Raw genomic sequence first — 26240 nt, 5'->3', positions numbered from 1 at the left:
AACTAACCCATGAGGAAATAATATGTGCAGAGTATTATGCTAGGCACTGGGACTGATGCAAAGTTTAGGCGAGACACTGTCAGAGAACTTGCACTGTAATAAAGAGACAATGCACACATAAATAACTATAACATGCAGTGATGTTTGATAGTTGTAATAAAGAGGTATAAAATAAAATATTATTAGTCTGAGGGTTAAGAATCATTCGTTGCCAACAGGAACATCAGGGGAAACTTTCTGCAATAGATGGAATTAGAGATATTGTTTAGAAGATGGGTAGGAATTCAATAGGAAAGAGGGAGAGAAAAGATATTCTAGGCAAAGGGTATGGCATGAACAAAAACAAAAATATGGGAAAGTACAGAGCATTCTCTGTGAATGGAGAGTTGACCAGATTTGCTAGAGCATGGAGTAAGGTAAGGAAGGAAATGAGAAAAGTCTGCAAAGGCTAGCTGGGACCAGACTGTGGAAGCTTTGAATGCCAGACAAATAAATATGAAATTTACTCAGCAAGAAATACAGAGCTATTGAAGATTTTAGACCAAAAGAGTGACATAAGGAAGATTACTGTGGTAACGGTATAAATGCAAGATTGTGGGGTAAAGAGTAGGGAGGAGGAGACAGAGTAGATAAGTGTTGATTTGTTTAATTTGACTGTACTGCAAAGGGAGGGTTCTAATGTAGTGTAAGGGAATATATCTGAGAAGTAATAATCACACACACACATATATATGTTTATACACACACATATATAATTGGAGCAACAAAATCTTTAAGAAGGAAAAAAAAAAGAAGAGGCAAATTGAACAAGTTTAAATTGAATATTAAAGCTCAGAATGACCAGGGGGCTGACTACTGATTTATACCAAGAACAATAACGAAAAAGAACATTTAAAAATTATGTTCTGTGCAAGGAGGTCAAAGAGTAGATAGGACCACCACTCCATGTTGGAATAGAATGCTGACCATGCACTTAACAACAGAAAGAAGGCAGGACTAATCAGCTTATATTTTGTTTTGATATTCCCAGCCAAGGTAAATGACCTTTGGCTTGGAAAGCTAGAGTGAAAATGGATAAAATGAAGTAGAAATCCAAGAAAAAATGAGGAGATGGCAAGAGATTACCAAGTTACTGGGCCCAAATGAATTACATCCCAGGCTACTGAAAGAACTGACAGATAACAATTGATCAGTGATCTTTGAAAGACTGAGGAAAGAGGAAGAATGATCATGGGACTGGAGAGGGACAATATCCCAGAGGTCTGTTTATTTTTTAATAAAAAGGAATTGGGTACGATCTGCAAATTACAAGCCAATGATACTGACTTTGATAGTTGGCAAAATTCTAGAACATATTATTAAAAGTATAGTTTGTGAACCTTTAGGAAAGAAAGTAGTAAATACTGTGTCAACTAGCTGCCCTAAATAGTACAAATTGCATACAATAAATGCTATCTGCAAATATATTAGGGAAACTAGGTGGTACAGTAGATACAGTGTTGGGCCTGGAGTTTGGAAGATGCATTTTCCTAAATTCAAATCTGACCTCAGACACTAACTGTGTGACCCTGGGCAAGTCACTTAACGCTGTTCTTGCCTCAGTTTCCTTATCTGTAAAATGAGCTGGAGAAGGAAATGGCAAACCACTCCAGTGTCTTTGCCAAGAAAACCCCAAATGGGGTCACAAAGAGTTGGACAAACTGAAAATGCCTGAAAAACAGTAACCAAAAAAAGTATATTTCAAGCATAAATAAAAACACCTACCTCTTCATTTAATTATTGCCATAATGTTTTATTCTACCATTTGTTGATTTTATATGTATACATGTCTATTTGCAAGCCTGTCTTAGATTTCAAGTGTAGGATTCACATGTCTGTGGCACAATTTGTAGAGAACAGGTCCAGCATGTAGGCTTTTTGGTGAAGATGATGATCTTGTAAGTATAAGGTAAAGTAGACAGACCAAAGTAGAAATAATTCAAAGCACTTAAGAGGAGCTAGCAGGTTTTCAGAGATCAAAAAAGTATAATATCTCCTGCCTAATGACATGTAAACTAAGGTGAGTTAGTATCCTCATCATTACTTATTATTGATAAGTACAATATTATATTTGGATAGAGCTGACACAGCTTATTTTATAATCCAGATCCACATAATCACTTACCTTTGTGGTATAACAGAAGATATCCATTACTACTACATGATAAAATGCCATTTATTTTGGTAAAACCAAATGCACAGCATTTAATAACAAAGTTATCTTTTATATAATTAGTCCTTTATCTACTCTATGCCTTCTATCTATAGCCATGTCTTAGATTTTTTAGAATGTAATTTACCTTATCTTTGATTTTGTCAGCTCTGGCATCCAAAAGCGGATTTTTCGTTTGATCCTGATTAGATTTGCGACTTCCTCCTCCTGGAGTCATAGCTTTTGTTTGTCCAGTGGAACTTGAAGCTGTAGAGGCTAATATAGATGTACTGATGCCAGATACAGGTGATGGACTGTTTCCATTTACTGACCCATTTACACCTTGAAAAAAAAATAAGAATCTCAAAAAACAATTATGGAAATATTTTTCCTTTTGGAAAAAAGTTAGGCAATGAAATCTTTCAGTATTTACAGGGAAGAAAATTTGTCAAAAACCACTTTAAGCCTTAAGAAAACCTCCATACAAAACTGACAATAATTTCTAAAATATCAAAAATGGACAAATGTATCCTTTGGAATGCTATTGTTAATGTAAGTGATTAGAGCTGAGAGAAGGACTTTGTAGACCCTAATCAAGGTTTTAAAACTGTTGAAGAGAGGCTGAGAGTTTCTGCTGTAGCACATGTGACTTCCCCTTTTTGACCCAAACCTGTGGTTTCACTGAGAAAAGTCCCTCTACCAGATGCATTTGCTCTTCAATTTATAATCTTAGGAGAGTTGCCTAGCATTGAGAGATAAATGACTTGCCCAAGGTTGCAAAGTCAGTATGTGTCAGAGTCAGAACTTAAATTCAGGTTTTTCTGATGCTGGGTCTCTAAGCACCATGTCATGCTGTCTGTTCATGACTTGACTTACCACAAAATAAATATTTAAGTGGATGATGAAAATAATTTTCTGGCATACGAAGTGCATTTTAAAATGATATAAAAAGAGTCCTTCCTTGAACTTGTTGAATGTTGTATACCTCCTCCTCTTGCCTACCCCCATGTCTGGCTCCTCTTTTGAGTGAGTCCAAATTACATCAGAACTGACAGGGATAATGATTACTTAATCCCTTAGCATAGTGAACCGTATTTCATTAGGCTGTCCACACAAGGAATTTCGTTTATTTTCTTTCAAGTAAACATTACTGAACACTCAATCATAAAAGGCATCACTTTTATTCCTCAAACTAAAGAAATTAAACCTCAGCTAAACTTAAGCACAACACTTATATAACAAGATAAAATTCATGCTTTAGAGCTAAATATCATATTGCGAGATTAAATTAAAATACAAAGTAACTTTTCAGGGAGGCATTAGTGTGTGCCCAAGAGCACCCTCCACACATGACAAAGCTTGAGAATAAAATTCAAAGACACCATTGAAAATTGCTGTCACAGGAAAGGGTCCATAATATTCTTCTAACATTTTTGTATTATTACCTTTTTCTAGACCACCTCGATTATTTTTTCCTGTATTCCTTGAATGAAATGAAGATGAATCGTGATTCTGAGCTGAAGAAGCAAACAGTGGCGGAATCCCCAGAAGTGGTGAAAAGAAGGTTGCCCCTGATCGAGCATGTACATCTGCTGTTCTCCACCATTCTGCACCTCAAATAAACACACATGTGTATTATTTCTGCAATTAAAGTCATGCCAGAACAATGTCTAAAAAAGGAATCAAGTGCATTTTCAAAACAAAATCATTGTACTGAGCTCTACCTCTTTTAGTTCTGACAAATTTACATAGTGGAAAAGAAGACAAATGGAACATAAGACACACCAGGTGATCATACAAATTATGGCTTGTGCTTTTGATTTAACTCTTCTGACCTTAGACAACATTATATCAAGCCCTTCACTAATATGTGTATCAGCAGCTTCTCACAGACTGAGAATTTAAAGAGAAGTGTTTTGGGTTTTAAAAACAACGTGGAAAACCTGAAGATGTAGTAATTATTATATTCTCTAGTGACTTTTCAAAAAAGTAAAAAGATTAAAATGTTTGGTACTATATTTGCCTCTTTTTTTACTCCAAAATTGATGGTTGGATTCACATAAAACACAAAGAAGCCTCCCAAGTTAGGCAGAATGTGAACCTGAAACATTATAGTTCAAATGGTATAAATAATATTCATAGAAATGTTAATTATGTCTTCTTGAAATAATTTCAGAATGCAAACGTTTTACAACAATTTAATATATACACATTATGTACATGTATGTACATGAATACTCCCACACCCACTCACTCACAAAGCCCAAAGAAGCCTTTTAATGTCATTGTAAAGGAATGGGACTGTTCAAGGAAATTTTCTTAATTTACATATCTTTAATACTACCTTATGAGTCTCTCCTTAAAAGCTAATAAGAAAAGTCTGAATTTTTTCCTACATCTCCTAACAAATATTAGAAAACAATTACTGTCTATCTAACTAAAATGTTGAAATCAATAACTCAACAGCTAGAATTTAATTCTTTAAACAGCTCCTCTTAAAAGATCTTCCAAGTCTTTGGACAGAAGACAAGTGGTTTTTTTAAACTGTATTTTCAGAGTGGTGACTGAAGTAGTTTCATAGCTCAAGGTTCTTTAGACAAAAAGAGAAACACTACTAATGAAGAAGAAAAACAGGAGTTTTATAAAAAGATCAATATGCACAGAAAACTCACTAAACAACTTTTTAATGATATGTACAGAAGATGGAAGAGCAGATAACAGAATTATGTACAGAAGCATGGGAGGGTAATACAAGAAAGGTGTCAGAATGCTAAAAGCTCAAAATGAGATGAAGCTAACAAAGAAAATTAATACCAACAAAGAGGGTTGCTTTTAAAGTTAGTATGAGAAAAGTATCAAAGAAGGGATGGGATTGCTGCTCTAAGTATGTAGGAAGACAATATTTGATGACAGTTAACTTGCTCAACACTTGTTTTATTTTGTTTCTGTTTTCTCTGCCAAGGAGAACATTCTTTGAAAGACAAAACAAAAGTGGCTATTTGAGATCAGCTAACCAAAAGAAGTAAGGAGACCCTAGCTGAGCTTGATGAATTCAAATCCTCTGGCCTGGGTGAATTACATCTTTACCCACTGATAGAATTGGTGAATGCGAACAGAAGTGCTGTAGGGTTGGAGAAAAGTAAAGAAAATGGAATCTGTGAACTACAGGCCAGTGAGACTGATTTCAATTCCTATAAAAAGTTCTGAAATGTATTATTAATAAAATGATTAGTGAACTCCCAAGAAAATTGTGATCACAAAGCACCAGCATGATGAATAAGTCATGTCACAGTAACTTAAATTCCTTTTTTGACATATGTGTTACTGATGTATGTACATTACCTTTTTTTTTTCGCAGGGTTACTAAACTGGTAGATTAGGAGAATACTGTAGATGCTGAATGTCCACCCAGATTTTAGCAAAACTATCATATTCTTGTTGGAAAAATGTGGACCAGAAAACATGACAATTAGATGTAGTCAGAACTGGCCAGAATTGAAGATTAGTCATGATGCTTCAAAGTTAAATTGGAAGGATGCCCTATGGATCTACTCTTACCTCTAGGCTGCTTAATATTTTTTATCAATGACTGAATAAAGGGACAATGGTATTCTTATAAAATTTTCAGGTGACACAAAGATGGAGGGAAAGCTAATATAATTGGGTAATGGTTAGTGTCCAAAAACATCTTGGCAGACTGGAACATTAAAGCTGAATTTCATAAGATGAAATTTAATAGGGATAATTGTAAAATTTAGCATCTGGATTAAAACAAATTACCACCACAAGCACAAGACAGATTAGGTATGGCTAAGTAGTAGTTTGTTTGATCAATATTTGAGGTTTAAATTGACTGTAGACTCACTGAGATGCCAGCGCTATCTATAGGGCAATGAAAAAAAGTTAATATAATCTTCGATGGAAATAAAGGAGCCCTCCCCCTCACAGAAGTCAGGAATTGGTAGTCCCACAGTACTCACCCCTGTTCAGACCACTTCTGGAATTTTAGGTTCAGTCCTGGATACCAAAGTTTAGGAAGAACAATGATAAGCAAAAGAAAATTGAGACCGGGGCAACCAAAATGGCATTTATCCATATGCAGATTGGCAAAAGGAATGGGGTATATTTAGCCCAAAGAAGAAATTATGAAAAACAGGATAGATATCCTTGAGTATTTTAGACTATCTTGTGAAAGACAGATATAACCTTATTTTGTTCATCCACAGAAGGCAGACACAGCAGTAATGAGTAGAAGTGCAAACATATAAATGTAGGCTTGACGCAAGGAAAAACTTCCTAAAGATGAAAGCTATTCAAAAGTAAAATTGGGATGCCTCAGTGAGTCCCCCTTTTACTAAAGGTCTTTTGGACAGAGACAAGATAACTATTTATCCAGGTTTCTCTAAGTGGGGGTTGTTTTTCAAGTATTAGTTAGAATAAATGCCACTTCCAACTCTGAAATTCTATTTTTCTGTGATAAAATGATTCAAAAATAATAGCAAAGAAACCAACTAAACCTCTGTCCAAAATCTCCTTGGAAAAAATTTTTCTCCTTATTTAGATAAAACTATTACACCATCAAAACACTGGTTTGTTGCCCAATATTGCAAGCAAAATGGTGATCTCTCCATTGTTAGCAAACTATAGAAATTATGAAGAATATAATAATGTTAAAAAACATATTGATGAGACATATGTTCTAACAGCTTTTTTTTTTTTGGTCTAAAATTCTAGGCCTAGAATATCCCTATGAAAGAACATATAAAAAGAAACCAAAGTTTACCTGTTTTTTTAAATGTAAGAATCAGAAAGCTAATTAAAGATTAAGTAACTTATTAACCAAAATTGCCACTTTGAAATGACTTTTTTATGAGCCTAAATTGAGTCCAACTTTTTTCCTCCACACATTATAGGAAAACTTCTCACTTTACATGATGCCAATATAAAATCAACAGTATATAGACATGGAAACTGAACCAAGAATTTCTTTTTTACAGCATAATACTGTCTAATTGAAGTAAGACTGTTCAGAAATAAAGGGAAAATGTGTGTTAGGTAAACTATATTCAAACTGGTATCTGCAATGATTGGGGCTACTATTCTTTATTTTGATAATTAGATGCATCTATGACTTCATCATGTTTTCAACACAGGTGCTTGTGATGCGTGCATCAAGACGAAAAAGTAGACATATGGGTGCCAATTGTTTTTAAATCTACACAATGTTTATGTTTATAAACTGGAAATTGAATAATATAAATACTTTTTAGCAATATTCACTTCTGATCAGGTGTTTTTAATCTAATTTTAAAGTAGATGCTGCTGATTTTTCCATTTTGTTTTTGTTTTGTTTATTTTTGGTAAAAGCATTGTCTATCATTTTCTCTACTATTTTGACATTTTCCCCTCATTTGAAATATTCTCAGTTATGATCCCTGTGTGTCTTTAACATCACGCCACCTCTAATACAGATTCCTTTTCTATTTAGCTAAGTTTTCTTGCACCTTCTGACTTAATTTCCTTAAGTGGCACTTCCTTTCCTAGTACAAAGGTAGTAAAGTGCAAATGGCAACTGTGGTTGCCCATGAAAAGATGTTGCTAAAAAGAATCTTTCCTCTTTTCTGTCTCCTTATGATCTTCTTCCTGGTTTCATCTCTAAATTCTTGAGATAATCTGGCCTGACCGGATCTCATAACAACTTTTCTGCAGGCTCATTTTCTTAATTGCTTTTGGCCATTTTGTGAGATGATATTGCTCACAGTCTTCTGACATCCTTCTTTAAAATGTTTTGCAAATGATATTGTACTCTAAATCCAGTGTACCTATGGCCTTCTGTGTCTCCTGGCTTAGCCAGATTCAGTATCTCCTGGATGAGGTCACTCTAGAGTTCTTTTAGCCATGCATGTGGCAACTGTATTTTATCAGTTAACCTTCCTTATAAAATAGTGTTGAATTAAATATTTCTACTTCTACCCCTTTCTCATTTCTTGAAGGTGAGAGCTTGTTTTTAATAAATTATATTGGACTATGAATTATGTATTGAAAATTAGGCTCAAAACAGCTGATGAGGAAGAATTAACTTTACAGAAATCACTTAGCGAATAGAGTTTAAATACAAAACATAAAAGACCACTCCAGAAAAAAAATATATATATACACACATACACACACATACATATATCAGCAGCAGCAGCAGCACCAACATCACTACCATAACTTTGATGTTGAATTGAAATTTCTAGTAGGATTTAAGTAATTTAAATACAAGAAAAGCCAAAGGAATCATAAAAAAGAAAACTTGGCAAATCCAAATGTTGATGTTACATTATGCCAAGAAGAGATAAGTAAAAGCAAAGAAAGATATATATCCAATAAACATTGGTTTAAGCTGATACCACTTGATGGTGAAAATTTATTTTACCTGATAACAAAGCCCTCAAGATCTAACCCATAGTAATATTCATATTCAAAAAAAAATTATATAGATCCCTGGAAAAATTCCTCAATTATATATTGTGTGAAATATATTCAAGTCAATCCTTTTGTTGAAATTTTCACATGAAACATAGGAAGCAAAGGCACTTTTAAAACTATCACAAAATAATCTACTAATATAATAATAACTGCATACAATAAATATTTCAAGAATAAACTTGCTAATACATTTGAAACTATGTACACGGGTAGCATCAGTATAATTTCACCGTTAACTTTGGTAGTAAAAACCCATCTGATTCAGATAATATAAAATTTCAGAGTACCCACTGTACATCCATTTCAACCATGAAGCCAAAGCTTCTGATACACTAAATCTTGAGAACAGAATGAAACTTTAACACCCAAAGAAATGAAATGAATGGTTATTTAATCAAATAATCCCTACTTATCTGAACCTGGGGATTCTTCAAAAAAATAGTATAGGTTGCATCCCCCCCCCAAATAAAACAACCAAAATCACTAAAATGGAGCACAATGTTAGAAAAAGTCCACTTGAAAATTAACTTTTTCCATTTAAACTTCTTAAAAATTTCTTGTTTGTATTTTGACACTGTTTACCCTGACCCATTAAAAATTTTTCAAAAGTGGAACATTTTGGCTAACTTCTCACGTCAGCCCATTCTTATTTATTTTAAATCACTACAACAAATCTTTAATGTGACCCAGTCTAAAAAGTGATAGACCATTTGATAGGAGAGTATTCTGGAAAGTTTTTGAAATTGTGCTCAAGAAATACCATCTTAAAATCATAGGGCAAGGAAAATCTTATGATGGATACAATAAGCATAATTCTACTACAAAGGTTGTGATTTTAATAGTACCAAGAGAATAGTAAGGTTTAGGCATGCTGATGCCATGCCCAAAATGAAAACTTGGCCATTAGTCAGTCAAACGACAAATGACAAATACTTTTACTACGACTATCTTGATTTTTTGGAAGGGTCTTGTAAGACAACTGCTGTGTTATTGGCAGATCTTAATTTTTATTAATTCTAATTTTCCAAATTGATTTTTTTACGTCAAATTCTAAAATCTGGTGTTCTTGAGTGAAACAATCTGATTTATCATAGAAAAGAATACGAAATACACATTTCAACTCTCTGTCCTTCATGTCTGTTTTGAGAGAGGTACTTCTTTCCTGAGATTAAAACAGTTGACAGTTTATAAATCATCCATATGAGAAGGAACAAACATTGATGGAGGAGCTAGAATAAAATTCAGACAGTCTTGTGCACACAAAATCCAACTCATACCCATAAAATTTTGATTAAAACATAGGATCACAGATATAGAATGGGAAGAAAACTCAGAGGTCATTCAGTCTAACCTCATTTGGCAAATGAGGAAAGTAAAGCCCAGAGAAGTTATGTGCTCATTGGAACAACATGGTTTGGATTTAAAAAGATAAAAAAAGAAAAGTGCAAGTAAATTACAAACTGGGAAAATAATGTATTCCTGCAATGAAATTTTGTTAAGCACTTTGGAATAGTACAGATGCAAGCAAAACAGGTGAAGAGAGGTATAGATTCAATCAAGCCAATCTCAGAAAAATCTAGTCAGAGCTAGAGACTTTCAGAGTTAGAATAGACCCAAGAGGCAAATAATCTTCTTTCCTAAGCATAAGAGAAATAAGTGCCCCAAAGAGAAAAATATATTCATTATGAGAATTGGGCTTTGGCTTCCGGCTAAAGCATTTAGAAAAATCCATATTTTTTAAATGGAGTACTTTTAAATGAAAAACAAACAAACAAATAAAAAAAGCCCCAAACCTATGTCAGTTTGGCTTATTCCCAGTCTTTTAGTACAACTGTGTATTTCTCTAGTTTTAACCACTTCAGTAGCCACTGAGGGAGCCTGTTTCCTGCTCCTGAACATGAAAGACAGGAATCAGGCATATTCTACATACTGTTTACTGGCAAAAGATAGACTCTTTTCCCCCCTAGCACACCAAGTAAGTGTTAGTCTAGTCTTTCTTTCTTTGACTTCCTGATAAAAATAATTATTAATCAAATGCCTATTAGGACTAGGACATTTCAATTGTTCTTTCTTTAGTTGAATACTCTTTGTAACAGATGTTTACCTGGAAAAGGTGCTAGTTGGGGATGTGCTGCTAAAGCTGTAGGGGTACCAAGTGTCCCCAAACCACCAAATTCTGAATGCCCTGAGCTGGCTGTATGTAGACCAAAGACTGGGTGGCTGACCATTGGGAAGGCACTCGACACTGTGGACAGGTTAAACGGTTGATCCCCAGCTGCTCTGAATAAATGTCCTGAGGGGGAAAAAAAAACACTTAAAATTGTACTACCAAAACAGATGTTGTTTATGTGATTTCAACCCTCATGTTTGGATAAATGTTATGATTTTACTGTTTCCAAAATACAGTTTACATTTTTCTATTGCATTTCAGTTATTAAAAGACTAGAGAAAACAAAGTGTTTCTAAACATATGAAATAATATCCTAAAAAGAATTAATAAAAATGGATGGTATAACTTTCCTTGTTTTTGGTGTTTTAAGACCTGAGAAGATGTTTAATTTGGGGAAATAGTTCTTGCCAACGAAATTCAATTGCCTGAATAAGTTCAAACAATAAATTTATTCCAGAGTATTAACACATTTTTTGTCACGAGGAAAAATCATTATGGTCATGCTCTCAAAGGAATATAGATTTAGAGCATAAATACACTGACCCAGGATGGAAATTAGTGACACAGGCCATCAATTCATAATCCTGGAATCCATAGTCATAGAGTCCCCAACCTCCTTGTCCATGGTTCAATAGATCTAAGAGAATCTCAGGTTCACCACGTGGCATTTCTCAGCAGTACAGAAAAGCTAAGTGTCAAGAAGAAGGGAGGCAAATCTAGTCTCTATCTTTAAAATATGAAGTACACAACTTGCTTCTGATATATTGAGGAAAAGGCCAAAAAGTTCCTAAAAAATTCTAGGAGTTATGAAAAACTCCCCAAAGAAAGAAGTGTTCGTGCTTGACACTGGAATTAGAAAACAACACTTCAGAACCTGGTTATCAGGTTCCATGGACTACCAAAACTCTTCTAATCCTCTCATACTTTTAAGGATGATAAAATCAAAGATCTAGACCTTGAAGGGACCACAGAGACTAGCAGTCCAATCCCTTAATTTTAGAAAGAAGAGACTGAGGCAAATAGAAGCTGATCAATTTTCCCAAGGTAACAGGAAATAAGCATCAAAGGAGGGATTTGAACCCGGGTCCTTTGATACAAGGATTTTCCTATTGCAAACAGGATGAATCAATTTAAATCAGCAAAAACTAATCACATGCTTTAAGTACAAAGAATTACACAGCTAAAGGAGTATGTCACTTAATATTTAAAGTGATTTAAGAATTAGCTTCTCTTTGCTTCACCTAGCCTCTACTTTTCTTTCTTTCTTTTTTTTTTTCAAAATCAGGGTAAGAATCTGTGGAGTTTAGAGGGAGGTAAGATTTTGTTCAGAAACATGGAGGTAATGTACATGTTCACTGGCTCTTTCTAATGGCATGACTTTAAGTGCCAGCAATTAGGAATGTACTGATGGGCCTGAACATTGTGGATATATTGGCTATGATTTAGCTGGATCAGGATACTGTGAGTCACAGCTAGTTATATGCTAGAGACAGCTCAAACTGGTTTGTAAGAGTCAACTGTTAAATTTTCAGTATGAGCACTTACACCTCAGAAATCATCAAATGTTACAAATTAAGGACTGATTTGTTATTTGCTTGATTGTCTAGATGGAAGAAAGTGATAGAAAAAAAGTTGATTATGCACATTAAACATAAAAGTATGTCAGGTTTTAAAAAAATTTTTTTGATAGCCAATTGTTAAATATTTACCAGGACATCCCTGGTCACAGCTATTCTATTATGTCAGACCTAAAAAAGAAAGGTATAAATTCTACAATTGTCTCCTTATCACCACCACAGAAGATCCTGAAAGAGCTAAACACACACCAGAGAGGAGCAGAGCTAGATCAAACTTGGGAGAAGGCTGCTGTTCCACCTCACCCCTAGGAGCCATAAATGGCAGTGAAAAACAGTGTCAGAAGCTCTGTCAATCACTTTGTCATGGAGCCGCATGGCCAGCCTCCCAGAGGGAAGGATGTGTGATCCTAAATTTGAAAGTTCTAGAACATAGTTTCAGGAATTCCTGAACGTATATGTGGGCTGGAAGAAACCTAAAGGCCTGGAGATGGAGAAACATAAGATGTGACTTTACCTCTGCTACTACTATGACTTATTCAAGTGGTACAGATAGGTCTGATGGGAAGAAAGATATACTCCTTTCTAAAATCAAATTGAGGTTAGCTGATAATAAGGAGAGAGGTTGATTCATGTTAATGCAATAATCGCTCTTAGATGATACTGAGAAGATGGTAACTGGTCACTTGATACTAGGCCACTAATCACTGGTTAGATTACATATAGAGAATACACAGGATTGGGGTGTAGAGAAGGCACTTCTAACATCTGATGGGAGCAGTAGTCTTGATCAGGGGGACCTCAATTATCAGTCAAAGTGTGAGTTGGGAGAGCAAGCCCAGAGGTTACATGAGATATAATTTGAAAACTGGGTTTTTTAAGTATCAAGTATCACACATATATAAAGCACAATGGTTACTGTTATAAATCAGTGCTATAAGAATTGTTAACCTGACTACTATCTGTTTGCTATTTTTAAAATGACTTCATATTTTTTGTACATCCTCCTTAAATACTCTCCCTTTACTAAATAATGGCATGAGCTATTGGTCTCCATACTAATAAAGATACATAGAATTAAGAACAAGAGTTTCTTAGTTTATTGCCTGACATCTTGTATCTTAAAGAATAACCAAGAAAACTAATACACTTGCAGTTTTTTAATTTAAAGTGATGAACCATTCACTTACGTAATTTTTTCTCCCCTGACAGAAACGTACTATCCAGCAGCTACTACACTAGCAACAGCTGAACACTCATCCTTATTTTTAGTTTGAAAAACTATTATAAAGTGAGTTTATTGCTACATCTCAAGGGAATATGAATGCATATGTACAGAATTACATTTACTTTTCTTACTCTATATTCCATAATGAAGTTGCACATACGTATCAGATCAAACTTAACAAACATTAAAACCAAAACACAATGGGTCAAACATTTCTATCAATCAGACAATATAATTATCTTTTCAGGAGGATGAGAAAACACCCCTTAGATCAAATGTCAGATTTATTATCTTTTAAACTCAATTCACATGCCTGCTAGGTCCCCAAATATAATTCTTATTTATAATAGTGCAAAAGTGTATTTAGACCCTTTCTTCTTTAAGCCAGGATCACAATCAAATGAAAGGAAAATTACTTTTTCAACAATGATTTTATAAGAGATCTGTGACATTTCTACTTGTTAGAAATTCAAGATAGGATAGAAGGGCTATTTAAATTCATTTATGCTTCTGTCACTTGAGTTTCTGATGTGGTAGTAACAATTAAAGAAAAAATCTTCTGGTTTTAATACAAAAATTATTGAATCATTCTGGAATCAAAGGTTTATCTTATTTCCAATTTTTTAAAAAACATTTCTACGAACAACTATTTTTTTTTTGGCTAGGCAATGGGGTTAAGTGACTTGCCCAGGGTCACTCAGCTAGTAAGTGTTATATGTCTGAAGGCAGATTTGAACTCAGGTCCTCCTGACTCCAGGGCCGGTGCACTATCCACTGCACTATCTAGCTGCCCCAACAACTATTTTCAAATCTCCAAAGAGGGTGGTGATCTAAATGCAAGCAACAATATAAGGTGCAAGAGACGCAAAGACAAAAATTAAAATCTCTGCCCTTGAGGAGCTTCTGTTCCATTGGGTAAGTACGTCTTAAGCAAATTCATAGTAACTGGAGAAAGGCAGAGAGTACATTAACAACTAGGTGACTGGGGCAAATTGTAAGAGAAGGTGGTACTTGAGCTGATTCTGTGGGGTGGAAATGCATTCCAGGAATTTATTATACTTGTAGGTAAGAAATGGAATTTTGCAAGATCATTGGGACATAGATTGCGATCTGAAAGGGACCTTGGATCCTAGCCAGTTCAATACCCTCATTTTTCAAATGAGTAACCTGATGCCTGGAGAGGTTAAATGACTAGCTTATTGTCCCACAGGACTCTGAGGAACAGATGTAGGATTTGAAGCCAGGTCCTCTGATGCCAAATCTAGTGCTCTTCCTTGTATAATGTTGCCTCTAGGAATAAGCTAGCATTCCTGTTTGGCAAGAAGGTAGAATACATGACAGAGAGCAAAGTGAAATAAAAGTTAAGTGCCAGATTGTGGAGAACCTTCAAAGCCTCCTAAGGGGCAGCTAGTTGGCCCAATAGAATAGCCAATCAATCAACACTTACTTAGCACCTAGTAGGTTCAGCGGCACAGCATTAAATGCTAGGGATACAATAAGAGGCAAAGATAGTCCCTGCCTTCAAGGAACTCATGTTCTGATGGGGGAAACAACATGCTAACAAATATATACAAAACAAGCTACATATAGGATAAATAGGAAATAACCAGCAGAGGGAAGACACTAGATAGGGCACTGGACTTGTGGTCAGAAGATGTGAGTTCAAGGATGGCTTCACATAGTTATTACAGTGTAACCCTGGATAAGTCACTTAACCTCTATCTCCTTCAGTTTCCCTATCCATTAAAAAAAGGGGGCAAAGATAATAGTACTTTTTCATAGGGTTATTACGACCCCCCCAATGAGATAATATTTATAAAGCATTTTGCAAACCTTACAGTGTATATAAAGGCCAGTTGTTGCTATTTACTATCTATCCAGCTAGCTAGCTATCTTCTTGTTGTTCTAATTACCTGAGGAGTTTGTAATTTATTCTAGAGCCAACAGGAAGCCAATAAAGTAAGAGAATACTTTTAAAGTATTTTTTTAAAGTAAGAGAATACCATTATCAGACTTAATCATTAAGAAGATTATTTTGGTCTTGCATAGATGATCATCTGGAGAACAAAAGTACTAGAAGTCAGAAGACCAGTAATGAGGCTATTAAAATAATCCAGGTGAGGGATAATGAGGTCCTGGACTTGGGTGGAAATTTTGAGTGCAGAAGAGGGAATGAATATGTAAGAGACGCTGTGGTGGTAGCATGGGGAAAAAAACCCAACAACTTGGCAACTGATTGGATATGAGAGTGGTAAGAAAGGGGGAACAGTTAAGAATAGCTCTGACATTATAAATCTGGCAACTGAGTAAATGGTAGGACTCCTGATGGAAAAGAGGCTGATCTAAGTGTGAAGTTTAGTTTGGTCTTGGACATTTTGAGTCTGATGATTTGGGGAGAGGAGAGGAAAGAGTGGGAATACACAGCTAGGTGGTACATGTGACAGAGCAGTAGGCCTAGAGTCAGGAAGACCTGTGTTCAAATTTGACCTCAGACAATTACTGGCTGTGTGACTCTACACAAGTCACTTAGCCTCCGTTTGCTTCAGTTTCTTCCTCTATAAAAAAGGAATAATAAAAATAGTATTTACCTCCCAGGGTTGTTGTGAGAACTATATGAGATAACAATGGCAAAATGCTTAGCACAGTGCATGGTATATAGTAAGAACTATATAGATATTAGTAATAGTAATAATTATTATTAATATTGATGATAAATGGACTCATGAGAATTGATGAGGCCAGAAGAGGGCACGTTAGAAAAAGAAAAAAGGACGTTCTCCCCTCTTTCTATGGTCTCATATATTGACAAAAAAGGAAAATAATAAACGCTAGAGGAGCTGTGGGAAAGTAGGTGCATTAATGCACTTTTCAAGGGGCTGTGAACTGGTCCAGGTATTCTGGAAAGCAAATTGGAACTATGCCCTAAAAGGTATTAAACAGTATATACCTTTTGACCCAGTGATACCACTACTAGATTTATTACCCAAAGAGATCAAAGAAAGAGGAAAAAGACTCATATGTAAAAATATTTATACCAACTTTATGTGCTGGCAAAGAACTAGAAACTGAGGAAGTACTCATCAAGTGGGTAATGGCTGAACAAGTTAAGGCATCTGTATGTGAGAGAACACTACTGAACTATAAGAAATGATGAAAGGAATGATTCCAGAGAAACCTGGAAAGACATGTATGAAGTGATGCAAAAGGAAGTGAGAAGAACCCGGAGCACAACTTATACGTAACAAAATTGTAAAGACAATTTTTAAAGACTTAGGAAATGTGATCAAAGCAATGACCAATCACCCTCATAAATGTCTCATGATGAATATGCTACCCACCTATTGACAGAGATGTGACAGATTCAGGGTACAGATTAAGACATACAGCTCTTTTTGCAGTGAGAATAACCAACCATATGGGAACATAATTTGAGTAGCATAGATTTGTATAGTGCTTTGTTTCACAACAACCTCTCAGGACAGGCAGGAAAGACATTTTCATTGCCATACTGCAGATGGGGAAACAGGTTGGGAGACTTTATGAGTTGACCAACTTCATACATCATGTAAATAACAAAAGTGGATTGGAACCTGGTTCTTCTGACTCCGACTCCAAAGTTCTATCTGCTATTCAATTATGCCTTTTGAGTGGCATATAATAAATTTTTACTCTTTTAGTCATCAGCAAGTAGTCTTCCAAAAATGAACAATATCTTGCACAGTGGAAACTACAAGTAAATTGCTTTAGATTTCTTTGAATCATTCTGATAACATGAAGTCCAACTCTGAAATTATGTCCAGCAAATTTTTTTCAAATGTTGATTTATTCACATGTTCTGAACAGAGCTAAAAAATCTGTGGGACAGCAATTTGTTCAGCAATTTAAAAAATCTTAAGTTGGATTGCAATCTCATCAATCAGGATTGGTCAAATAACATATCTCTTAGTTAACTGTTATTTGCATAGTTAGCAGAGGTTATTCAAGACTTACCACTTGCTGTAATATCAAAACAGTAGTTTTCAACTTTCATTTCTGCCTCTGATGTGAACATATTTTAAAAGCTAAAATGGCCAGGTGTCTTGCTTTATTTATAGGATTTTAAAATACTTTTTGATAATTCAATTTATTGATAATTTTTGATAACTCAATACCTCATCTTTTTCTGCTCAAAATTTAACAGCAGTTCATTAGATTTACTAAAAATCTTTTGAGTCTGGATAACTTCAAGAAGTCTGCATGGCATAGTGGAAAAAATATTGGATATGGGAGTCAAAATGCCTAGGTTCGAATCCTGACTCTGCCACTTTCTATATGACCAGTGGCAAATCACTTAACCTCTGTGCCTTCCAATTTCTCCTTTGTAGAATGAGGGGGTTGGGCTATATGTCCTCAAAGTCTTTTGAGCTCTGAATATACAATTCTATGAGACCAATCCTGTAGCATCTAAGCAGGGTGCAATGAGGCCATTTTGTCCTGATTTTAAAAGAACAACAATAACAATGTGATTTAATGGTAGGAGCCAGTTTCTAGATCCTCAACTTTGGCCAACTAACTGACTTAAAAATCCATTCTAGTATCTACAAGAAGAGTCTTTATCCTAAATAAAGAAAGTATCTGCCATGAAAGGAGAGTAGTAGTATCATTCTGTTAGGGGAAAGAAAATACTCTGGAACAACCCAGTATCAAAAATACACTACCATTAATTTAGATGAATGTCTATAAATCAAAGGCTTGCCAGGGAAGTAGAATTTTCATTAAATGCTTAATTGACCTGATGTCAAATTACTCCAGATCCCAAATTCTACTTTAAAAAAATGGTTGAAGTAAATTTAGGTTTAAACTTTCCACTAGTTGTTAAAAATAAGAACTAGCAATATGACAAGAAACCTCAATATAAATCAAAACTATTTTGGGGAGACAATATTTACTTTTCAACAGATACTAACATCCAAATACAGTTCAACTACTATTAACATAATGTGTTTATTTTAGTTTTCAATTCTATTTAAATTTAGCACACTGAGTTTGCACATTTTCCATAATGAAAAAATAATATAAAACGTCACTATTTAGGACTCTTGAATTACAATATAAAAAGGCTGAATATTTTTGAGGAAAGCTTTTTAAATTCTACTAGTCAACACATAGATAAATGATTGAAAGCATTACCCAAAAGGCCAGCATCTGTTTCTATAGTACTGGTGTCTTAGTAACAAGAAAGGATAACTGCAAATGCCTTTATTAATATTAATGAACTCATGCTGCAATATAACAAGGTTTTTCACAAGAACTAAAAAGGATAAATACTCAGCTAATGTCTTAAATATGAAGCATTAATTAACAAAGTTCTTTATCAATCAGGAAAAGTCCAAAATAGTCAAAAAGTCATTTCCCAGAACATACATTTAAGTGACAAGGATGCTAAAAAAAAATCACTCTTTTAGGAAATCTAAGAGAATGTGTACTATGGCAGAAAATCATGTATGTTGTTTTTCCTCTTGTAGTAAATTAAAAAAAATCTTAGCAACTCTACATAAGCTTGTTGCAACATGTCTTCAAACATTAATCTCAAGCACTTTCAAACTGCATGCATTACAATTTCACAACACTGTAAAATTTGCCTCCAGCATTTAGCAAGCTGAAAAGGGTGGGAAATGGTAGCATATCCAAAAAAGGTCACAGGAATAATTTAATTAATATTTGTGATCATTGAGTATAATAACCAAAGTGAATACTACAATGGCTATAAATTCAAGTATGTTTAAAATATCGAAGTATTAAAATTTCAACATTTAAATATATTATCTTATTTAAGAAATACAATGGATACATTGTGACCCAACGAAATTAGCCTCCTTGGCTATTCTTCACACAAAGCAGTCCATCTCCAACCTAGGGGCATTGTCACTGATCACTCCATGCCTAGAACTTTCTCTCTCCTCTTTTTAGCTCTCTGGATTCTCTGGCTTCCTGTCAAGTAGCTGCTAAAATCCTACCTTCTACAGGAAGGTTTTGCTCATTCCTCTTAACACTCTTGCCTTCCTTCTATTGATTCTATACAATTTATCCATACGTAACTTGTCTGTACATAGTTGTTAACATGTCTCTCTCGATGAGCGAACTCCTTGAAATGAGGACTACCCTTTTACTTTTTTTATGCCCAGCTTTTAGCACAGGGCCTGGCACATGGTAGGCACTTAATAAATGCTAATTGGCTGACTGATTTTCTAAACGATGAAGGACTTGGAAAAGACCCCAGTCAAATGTATCAAAATCATTTCTCCCTAATAACATCTTTATATCCGTGGTTTTAATATTAGAGTAATTTTTTGAGCTTTACATTTATAAAACTTTAAATAAAAATGTATTTAAAAACCTAAATAGATCAGAAATACAATGTTTTTTGGAGAAGGAAGAATCAGGTAAAGCACATAGGTTTTATATTGCTTGCTAGCCTCTACTTTTTACCATATTTAGAAATATGTAGCATGTTAGGTACTGCACTGAATATGGTCTATTTTTTCCTGAAAGGATGTAAAAGAGCTAAGTTCCTATCTTTAAACCTCAGCTCCCTAATTTGTAAAATGGGGATAATAACTGGTAAACTACCACCTCATAGAATTGTAGAGAAAAGGGCTTCACAAAACTTAGAACACTTAATAAGTGGGTATACTGCCATAAAGCACAGTTAAAATAAAGTGGTCTGTAGGAGGGATTCTCTTTGGGACAGGATTGCATATTGTAAGGCATAGGTGGTTCCCAGGTGGAGTGGATAGAGGTAGGCATTAAGTCAAGAAGACCTGAGCCCAAATTCAGCCTCACACACATAGCTGTGTGACCCTGGGCAAGTCACTTAACCATTATTTGTCTTAGTTTCCTCAACTGAAAAATGGGGATAGAAATAGCACCTATGAGAATCAAATGAGACAATATTTGTAAAGAACTTAGTACACAATAGGTCCTGAATAAATGCTTGTGTCCTTCCTTCTTTCCCCTGCATGGGTTTGGAGGTAGACCATCTGTCTGAAGCATTTGAAATGTATATATGTGGCCAGCCTCTCTGCGGGTCCTTTTGCCCACATCGTAGACAGTTATCACTTCCCTTACTGAAAAATGCCTAATAGAGATTATTTACTATCACATTTGATTATGCCAACCTGTTGTTAGGAATGGCCTCACTCCTACACAGCTCTGAGATTATAGACCGTCATTATAGTAATTAGGAAGATTATGGTTTCCCATCTATTGGTGCCCCCTCCCATTCTCCAATGTGCTTGAATCATCACACATCGCCAAATACTGAGGGGAGAAAGGATATCACTGCCCTCATATTAGAATTAGAGTAGGAAAGAATTCCATAAACCACTACTTCAATTACCACTGTCCTGATTGGCCAGCCAAGAAACCCAATGGCATCTGGCATCCGACTACTGACTATAGGAAATTAAACAAGGCCTAGCCTTGGGTTGTCCCTGTCACCTTCAACGTAGTAATCAATAATGAAAGGATTGGACACTAAACAAGGAGAGTGATATGTAGTTATGGACTTAACAAATGAATTTTTTTTCTTTTTTTTAAACTGCCACTCAGAGAGGAGAGCCAGGAACAATTTGCTTTCACTTAGCAAGGAAGGCAGTGCAGCTTCACTGCCCTACCCCAAAAGTACTTGAACAGCTCTACGCTTTGTCACCAATGGGTAACAACGGTTTGGACAATGTGCAAGTCCCCCTTATACCTTGGGATTACAATCCTGGGCTGCATATATAATGAACTAATCATCCAAATGGAATAAGAGGCATGGAAAGCAAAGATTGCCCTCCTAGAAACTTTGAAAGGAAATGTCGAGGATACTATTCCTGATAAAAGTCCAGGACCTGATAGCAAGTTCCTTGGGGATCCAATGGGCTAGAGTTAAGTGGGATGTACTTTGGCTGATAAAGGACAAACTGTTAACTATGACCTTCCCCAAAAGCAAAAAAGAGACCCAAGAATTGGTAGAAATGTAGCCGTGTGAGCACAGGGAAGTCACTTACCCTCTCTATGCTTCTGTTTCCTTATTTGTAAAAAGAGATGAATAATAACATCTACCTCCCAGGAATGTTGCCAGGATCAAATGAGAAAATACATGGGAAGCACTTTGCAAATCTTAAAGGATAATATAAATATTTGTATCATTAAATATTGAGCTTGAGATGTTTATTAAGACATCTAATTGGAGATGTCCAATGGATAGTCGATAATGCAGGATTGGAAATTAGGAAAGAGAACAGGACCAGGCATATAATTCAGGGAGTAATCTCCATAATGCTGATAAATGAACCCATGACAGCTGATGAGATTAAAAATTGATGCGGTATACACAGGGGTTCTTAACAATTTTTGTTTAATAGACCATTTGACAATCTGGTACAGCCCGTGGATCCCTTCTCAGATTTAATGTTTTGAAATGCATAAATAAAGTACATAGAATCACAAAGGAATCCAATTATATTAAGATAGTTGTCATTTTTTTTTTAAAGTGCACAGATCCCAAATTAAAAACCCCTGGCTTCTATAGAGAAGAGGCCCAGGAACAAGACTTAAGGTTTAAATCTACGAGGCAGAATATGGATGATGATCTAGCAAAAAATGAGGGAGCATTCAGACAGGCGTGAGAAGGCACAAAAAGCCAGAGAAAAGAGTTGTTTTGGAGGAGTTGTAAATAATTTCAACTGCTCCAAATAAGTCAAGAAGGAGAAGGACTGAGAGAAGTCCATTAGAGTTGCCAATTGGATGATCAATAGGAACTTTGAAGAGAGCACTTTCCCTTCAGTGATAATGCCAGAAGCCAAAAGGCTAAGGACTTGAGAAGTGAAGGTTAGAAATGCAGATTGCCTTATTGAGGAGTTTGTCTATGAAAGGGAGGAGAGGTATAGTGGACAATTAGCTCACCAGTCAAGTGACAATATTTTAAGGATGGGGGAGATCTTCACAGAAGGTCAGCTGATTCTTCTAGAGAGGAATGGGAACAGGGAAATGACTCTCATGATCTTCAGCCCTATTAAACAAATCAAGAATGCTCAGTGGCTAATGGGGACCTAGCACCTAATTTTCAAGCTATGGACTTTAAAATGCAGTCAACTGCAATGTTTTTCAAACGCTGGCAACACATCATCTTTCCAAATTTTAAAAAATATTTATCTTCTTAAGTCAGTAACTTGATTAGTGATATCAAAAGCTCTCCAAATCTAAGCAAATATTTGCTTGTCTTGAGGGAAGGTATGAGGAGGGTTTAGAAAGACAAACTAACTTTGATGAATATGAGGGAATATAATCTATTCCCCTAGAAGCGCAGAGTAGGAGAGGAGTTAATCAAAGAAACAGGATGAACAAGTTGGAAGGGCAGAAAATTAACGGGATAATTTCACTATTTTCTTTGAAAGTGTTGTGAATTCCAGGATTAATCTTAATTGCAGAAGTACTTTCCAAAGTTAAAAAAAAATTGATTTTTAAGTTATCTGGGCTATGGTTCCATTCTAGTAATCAAAGTAAGTATTGACTCTTATCTGAAACCTAAAAAACATATCACCTTTGGTTAACATAACATTGGCCATAGGAACCACAGAAGGAGAGATGGTGCAAGGTACTCCCAAGTGCAAGGGTAAACATTACTGTCACCACATACAAAGGGGTTAAAGATCTATTCTTTGAAGTGCTAAGAAGGAAAAAAAAAAACTACTTGCTGCTCTAAGAACAATTTCCTACAATATTCTCTAGAATATGGATTTATTAACATTATTTATTTAATGTTAAATATAATTTTACAACTGTAAAAAATCACTGCCATAGAGGGTTTAGAATACAAGTATATAAGCTGGAAAAAATTAAGGCTAGAGACTGATCTATGACTTCTTCAGTAAGAGATCTCTTAGATAATAAAAAAAACCAACTTTTTTTTTCTTACCAGTGAAAATCAGCACCTTCTCTGCAATTTATAGTTTTAGAGAGTTGTCTCCAGCACTGAGAAATAAAATGACCTGTCTGGGGTCACACAGCCATTATGTGTCAGAGGTATTACTTGAATTCAGGTTGTCTTCCTGGGTCTGAGGCCAGATTTCTATTATGCCATACTGAATCTCAAAAAAAAAATACTGTGCTTTATTTTAAATAAACTTTATATACATGATTCTATAATGCTACATATACATCCCAGAAATAGGCAACATAAGGATTATAGGCTGTTACTAAAAGATTTATACAGCAAATTTCTGTAGTTGCAATGGAACATTAGCTCTAATCTTACGGCAGTCTCAAAGCTCTCAGAACTACTGCTATTGCCTAATATTGCCATCACTGACCTCAAACTTGACACCTATAAATATTTTAAACAATAGGGCAGGATAAAAGCCTTTCTTGTATACAAATGCATATTGAACTTATAAAGTATGATGCTTTCTGGAGAATCAAAAGCTAATAGAAAGTGAACAAAAGTAGTAAATCTAAAATGGACTTCTTGAACTCCAGATAAAATGATTTTTATGTCATCCTATAAGCAGGGTACTATGAAAATCTAAAGCTGCCATTTGAGTAATCTTTTTAAAATCCATATCTGTTGGGCTTATCATATAGATGGATAGAGACTCCAAAGTGCTGCCTTTTTTTTTTAATGAGAGAAAAGCATATGCTTTTCAAATGAAAATTTTGCTTACATTTGTTTCTATAAAATGTCTGTAAGATGTGTTTTCACAGGCTCAGGCCATCCTCTAAACATACCTGAAAAAAATAAACCCTCAAAACTGAAAATTTAGCTAATTTCTGCCCCAATTTATCTACTCTAGCAATTATTGCTCTCAAGTATCAAGTTCTATCAGTTGGACATTCTTAACTAAAGAGAAAGAAAAATTACTGATCTGAAAATATCATCAAATTATAATAGATATAACATTAGATAAAATACCTTTGCTAAGTTATTAATTAGCGTGAGAGTGTGTACATAAATAAAATTGGAAATGCTGAAATGAAATGTATTATTTATTCATTCAAGTTTTTAGAATATGCTAGATTTACATGTTTTATGGCCACTCCCAGCCATCTTAATGCCATTCTCTGACTTGCCTCAGAACCTCAACTCAATCCAACAATCCTGCTCCCACTTTGGGCACTGGACTTGTGGGTAGTGAGCATTTGCCATAACATGCCTAACCTTGGCTGCATTACGGGTGCTATTCTCCAGTTATCTTCATGCCATGCTCCAGCTTCCACTTCAACCTGGCATAATGGAATTGGCCCCTTTTAATTGGTTAGTATTTAGCATAACAATCACAGCCCAACCCCACCACAAAGTTGTTCTCTGGCTATCTTTATGCCATGCTGCCAAGTATGTTGCCTCCCACCTCCCTCTCACACATACCCCACCCCCTAAGTACTTATGGGAACAATAATCAAATCCATACTACTATTACAGGAAAGAACTTGGTGTCAGTGTGCTGACCTATGAGTCCACTCACCACTTCTGTGACACACTTCCCTGGCCACCACTCCTATTTGCGTTATTTTCCCTAGTAGAATGTAATCTCCAGGCACTGTCTGTTTTTTTGATCTCTAGTTCTTAGTATATGTCTGACACACTTTAAGCGTTTAATAAATGTTTTTTCGTTCATTCACTCATTTATTCAAATTATAAAACTTCTATAGAAATGCATGAGATATATAAACCCAAATATATTATAAAATGAATAACTAGTCCGAAATGATAGAATAACTTCAAGGGAGACATAAATAACTGTTGAATATTTGACACTGTTGACATGAAAACTCTGTGTCTCTTCAAATACATATATTTAGAGTGTTCAAATTTATTATGGTAACACAGAAGAGATGTGTTAGCTGTAAGTAGGTTACAGCAAAATATAAATAATAAATTGCACCAGCTAAAGGTTTTAAAGAAGAGTCATACAATAGAGAGATGTATGACCCTAAAAAGAGATGGTTCCAGTCAAGTAGAGAGAGTGAGAGGTAACTGATTTGATAAGTTGGGTACTCCACTTGTATCCATCTAACAGCAAGAGATCTAAAAGAAAGGTCCCTGCTTATTGAGTAGATGCCACCATTGAGGACTCACAAGAGGACATGGACAAGATTCACATGGAATGAGAAGGCATGAAGAAATTGCCATCAGTACTATTAGGACAATGTTCAGGCATTAACAAGATCACATATTTATTGAATCATTTAAGCAATGCATCATAAATTATAAACAGATTCCAACAATCCCTTTCAGCATATATACATAATTATGAGAATGAAGAATGGAATTCAATCTAATATTTAATAAATGCTTAATATAGCCCTTGATCTGGAATTCTAAATCTATAATGGTATGTTATACAAGATAAGCACTGTGTTTGGTACTGATGGTACAAAGATGAAAAACAAGTCATTTCTTGCAAGAAGTTTGCAAACTAATAAGTTGAATAAGACCTTTATAAAAATGTAATTCAATTGAATAAATATTATTAAGGGCCTACTGGTGGAAGATGTACAAGAGCAATGCAATAGGGTAGTGGATAGAAATCTGGTCTTAGAGTCAGAAAGATTGGGTTCAAATCTATCTCTGACACACTC

At 35.1% G+C, this 26240-nt stretch overlaps 1 protein-coding gene across 26 annotated transcripts in view; it reads right to left on the bottom strand.

Moving 5' to 3' along the window:
• The window catches only part of BAZ2B (bromodomain adjacent to zinc finger domain 2B), a 347907-nt gene that overhangs the window by 121038 nt on the left and 200629 nt on the right, over positions 1-26240 (bottom strand). For 19 of the 26 annotated variants that reach the window (XM_078147001.1, XM_021004900.2, XM_078147010.1 and 16 more), the window contains 3 exons: positions 10770-10958; positions 3637-3804; positions 2340-2533 (listed from right to left, as the gene is read on the bottom strand). In XM_078147001.1, coding sequence (XP_078003127.1) covers positions 2340-2533; positions 3637-3804; positions 10770-10958 — 551 coding nt within the window. The remainder of the gene's footprint in view (positions 1-2339; positions 2534-3636; positions 3805-10769; positions 10959-26240) is intronic. The other 7 variants (XM_078147004.1, XM_078147018.1, XM_078147019.1 and 4 more) reach the window with 3 other exon arrangements.

This window comes from Phascolarctos cinereus, unplaced genomic scaffold, assembly GCF_003287225.1.
Source record: "Phascolarctos cinereus isolate Bilbo 61053 unplaced genomic scaffold, phaCin_HiC Scaffold_726;HRSCAF=1367, whole genome shotgun sequence".
In the NCBI taxonomy this organism is placed as follows: Eukaryota; Metazoa; Chordata; class Mammalia; order Diprotodontia; family Phascolarctidae; genus Phascolarctos; species Phascolarctos cinereus.
The sequence above is the reverse complement of the archived record's forward strand: the minus strand, read 5'-3'. Positions and strand labels throughout refer to the sequence as shown.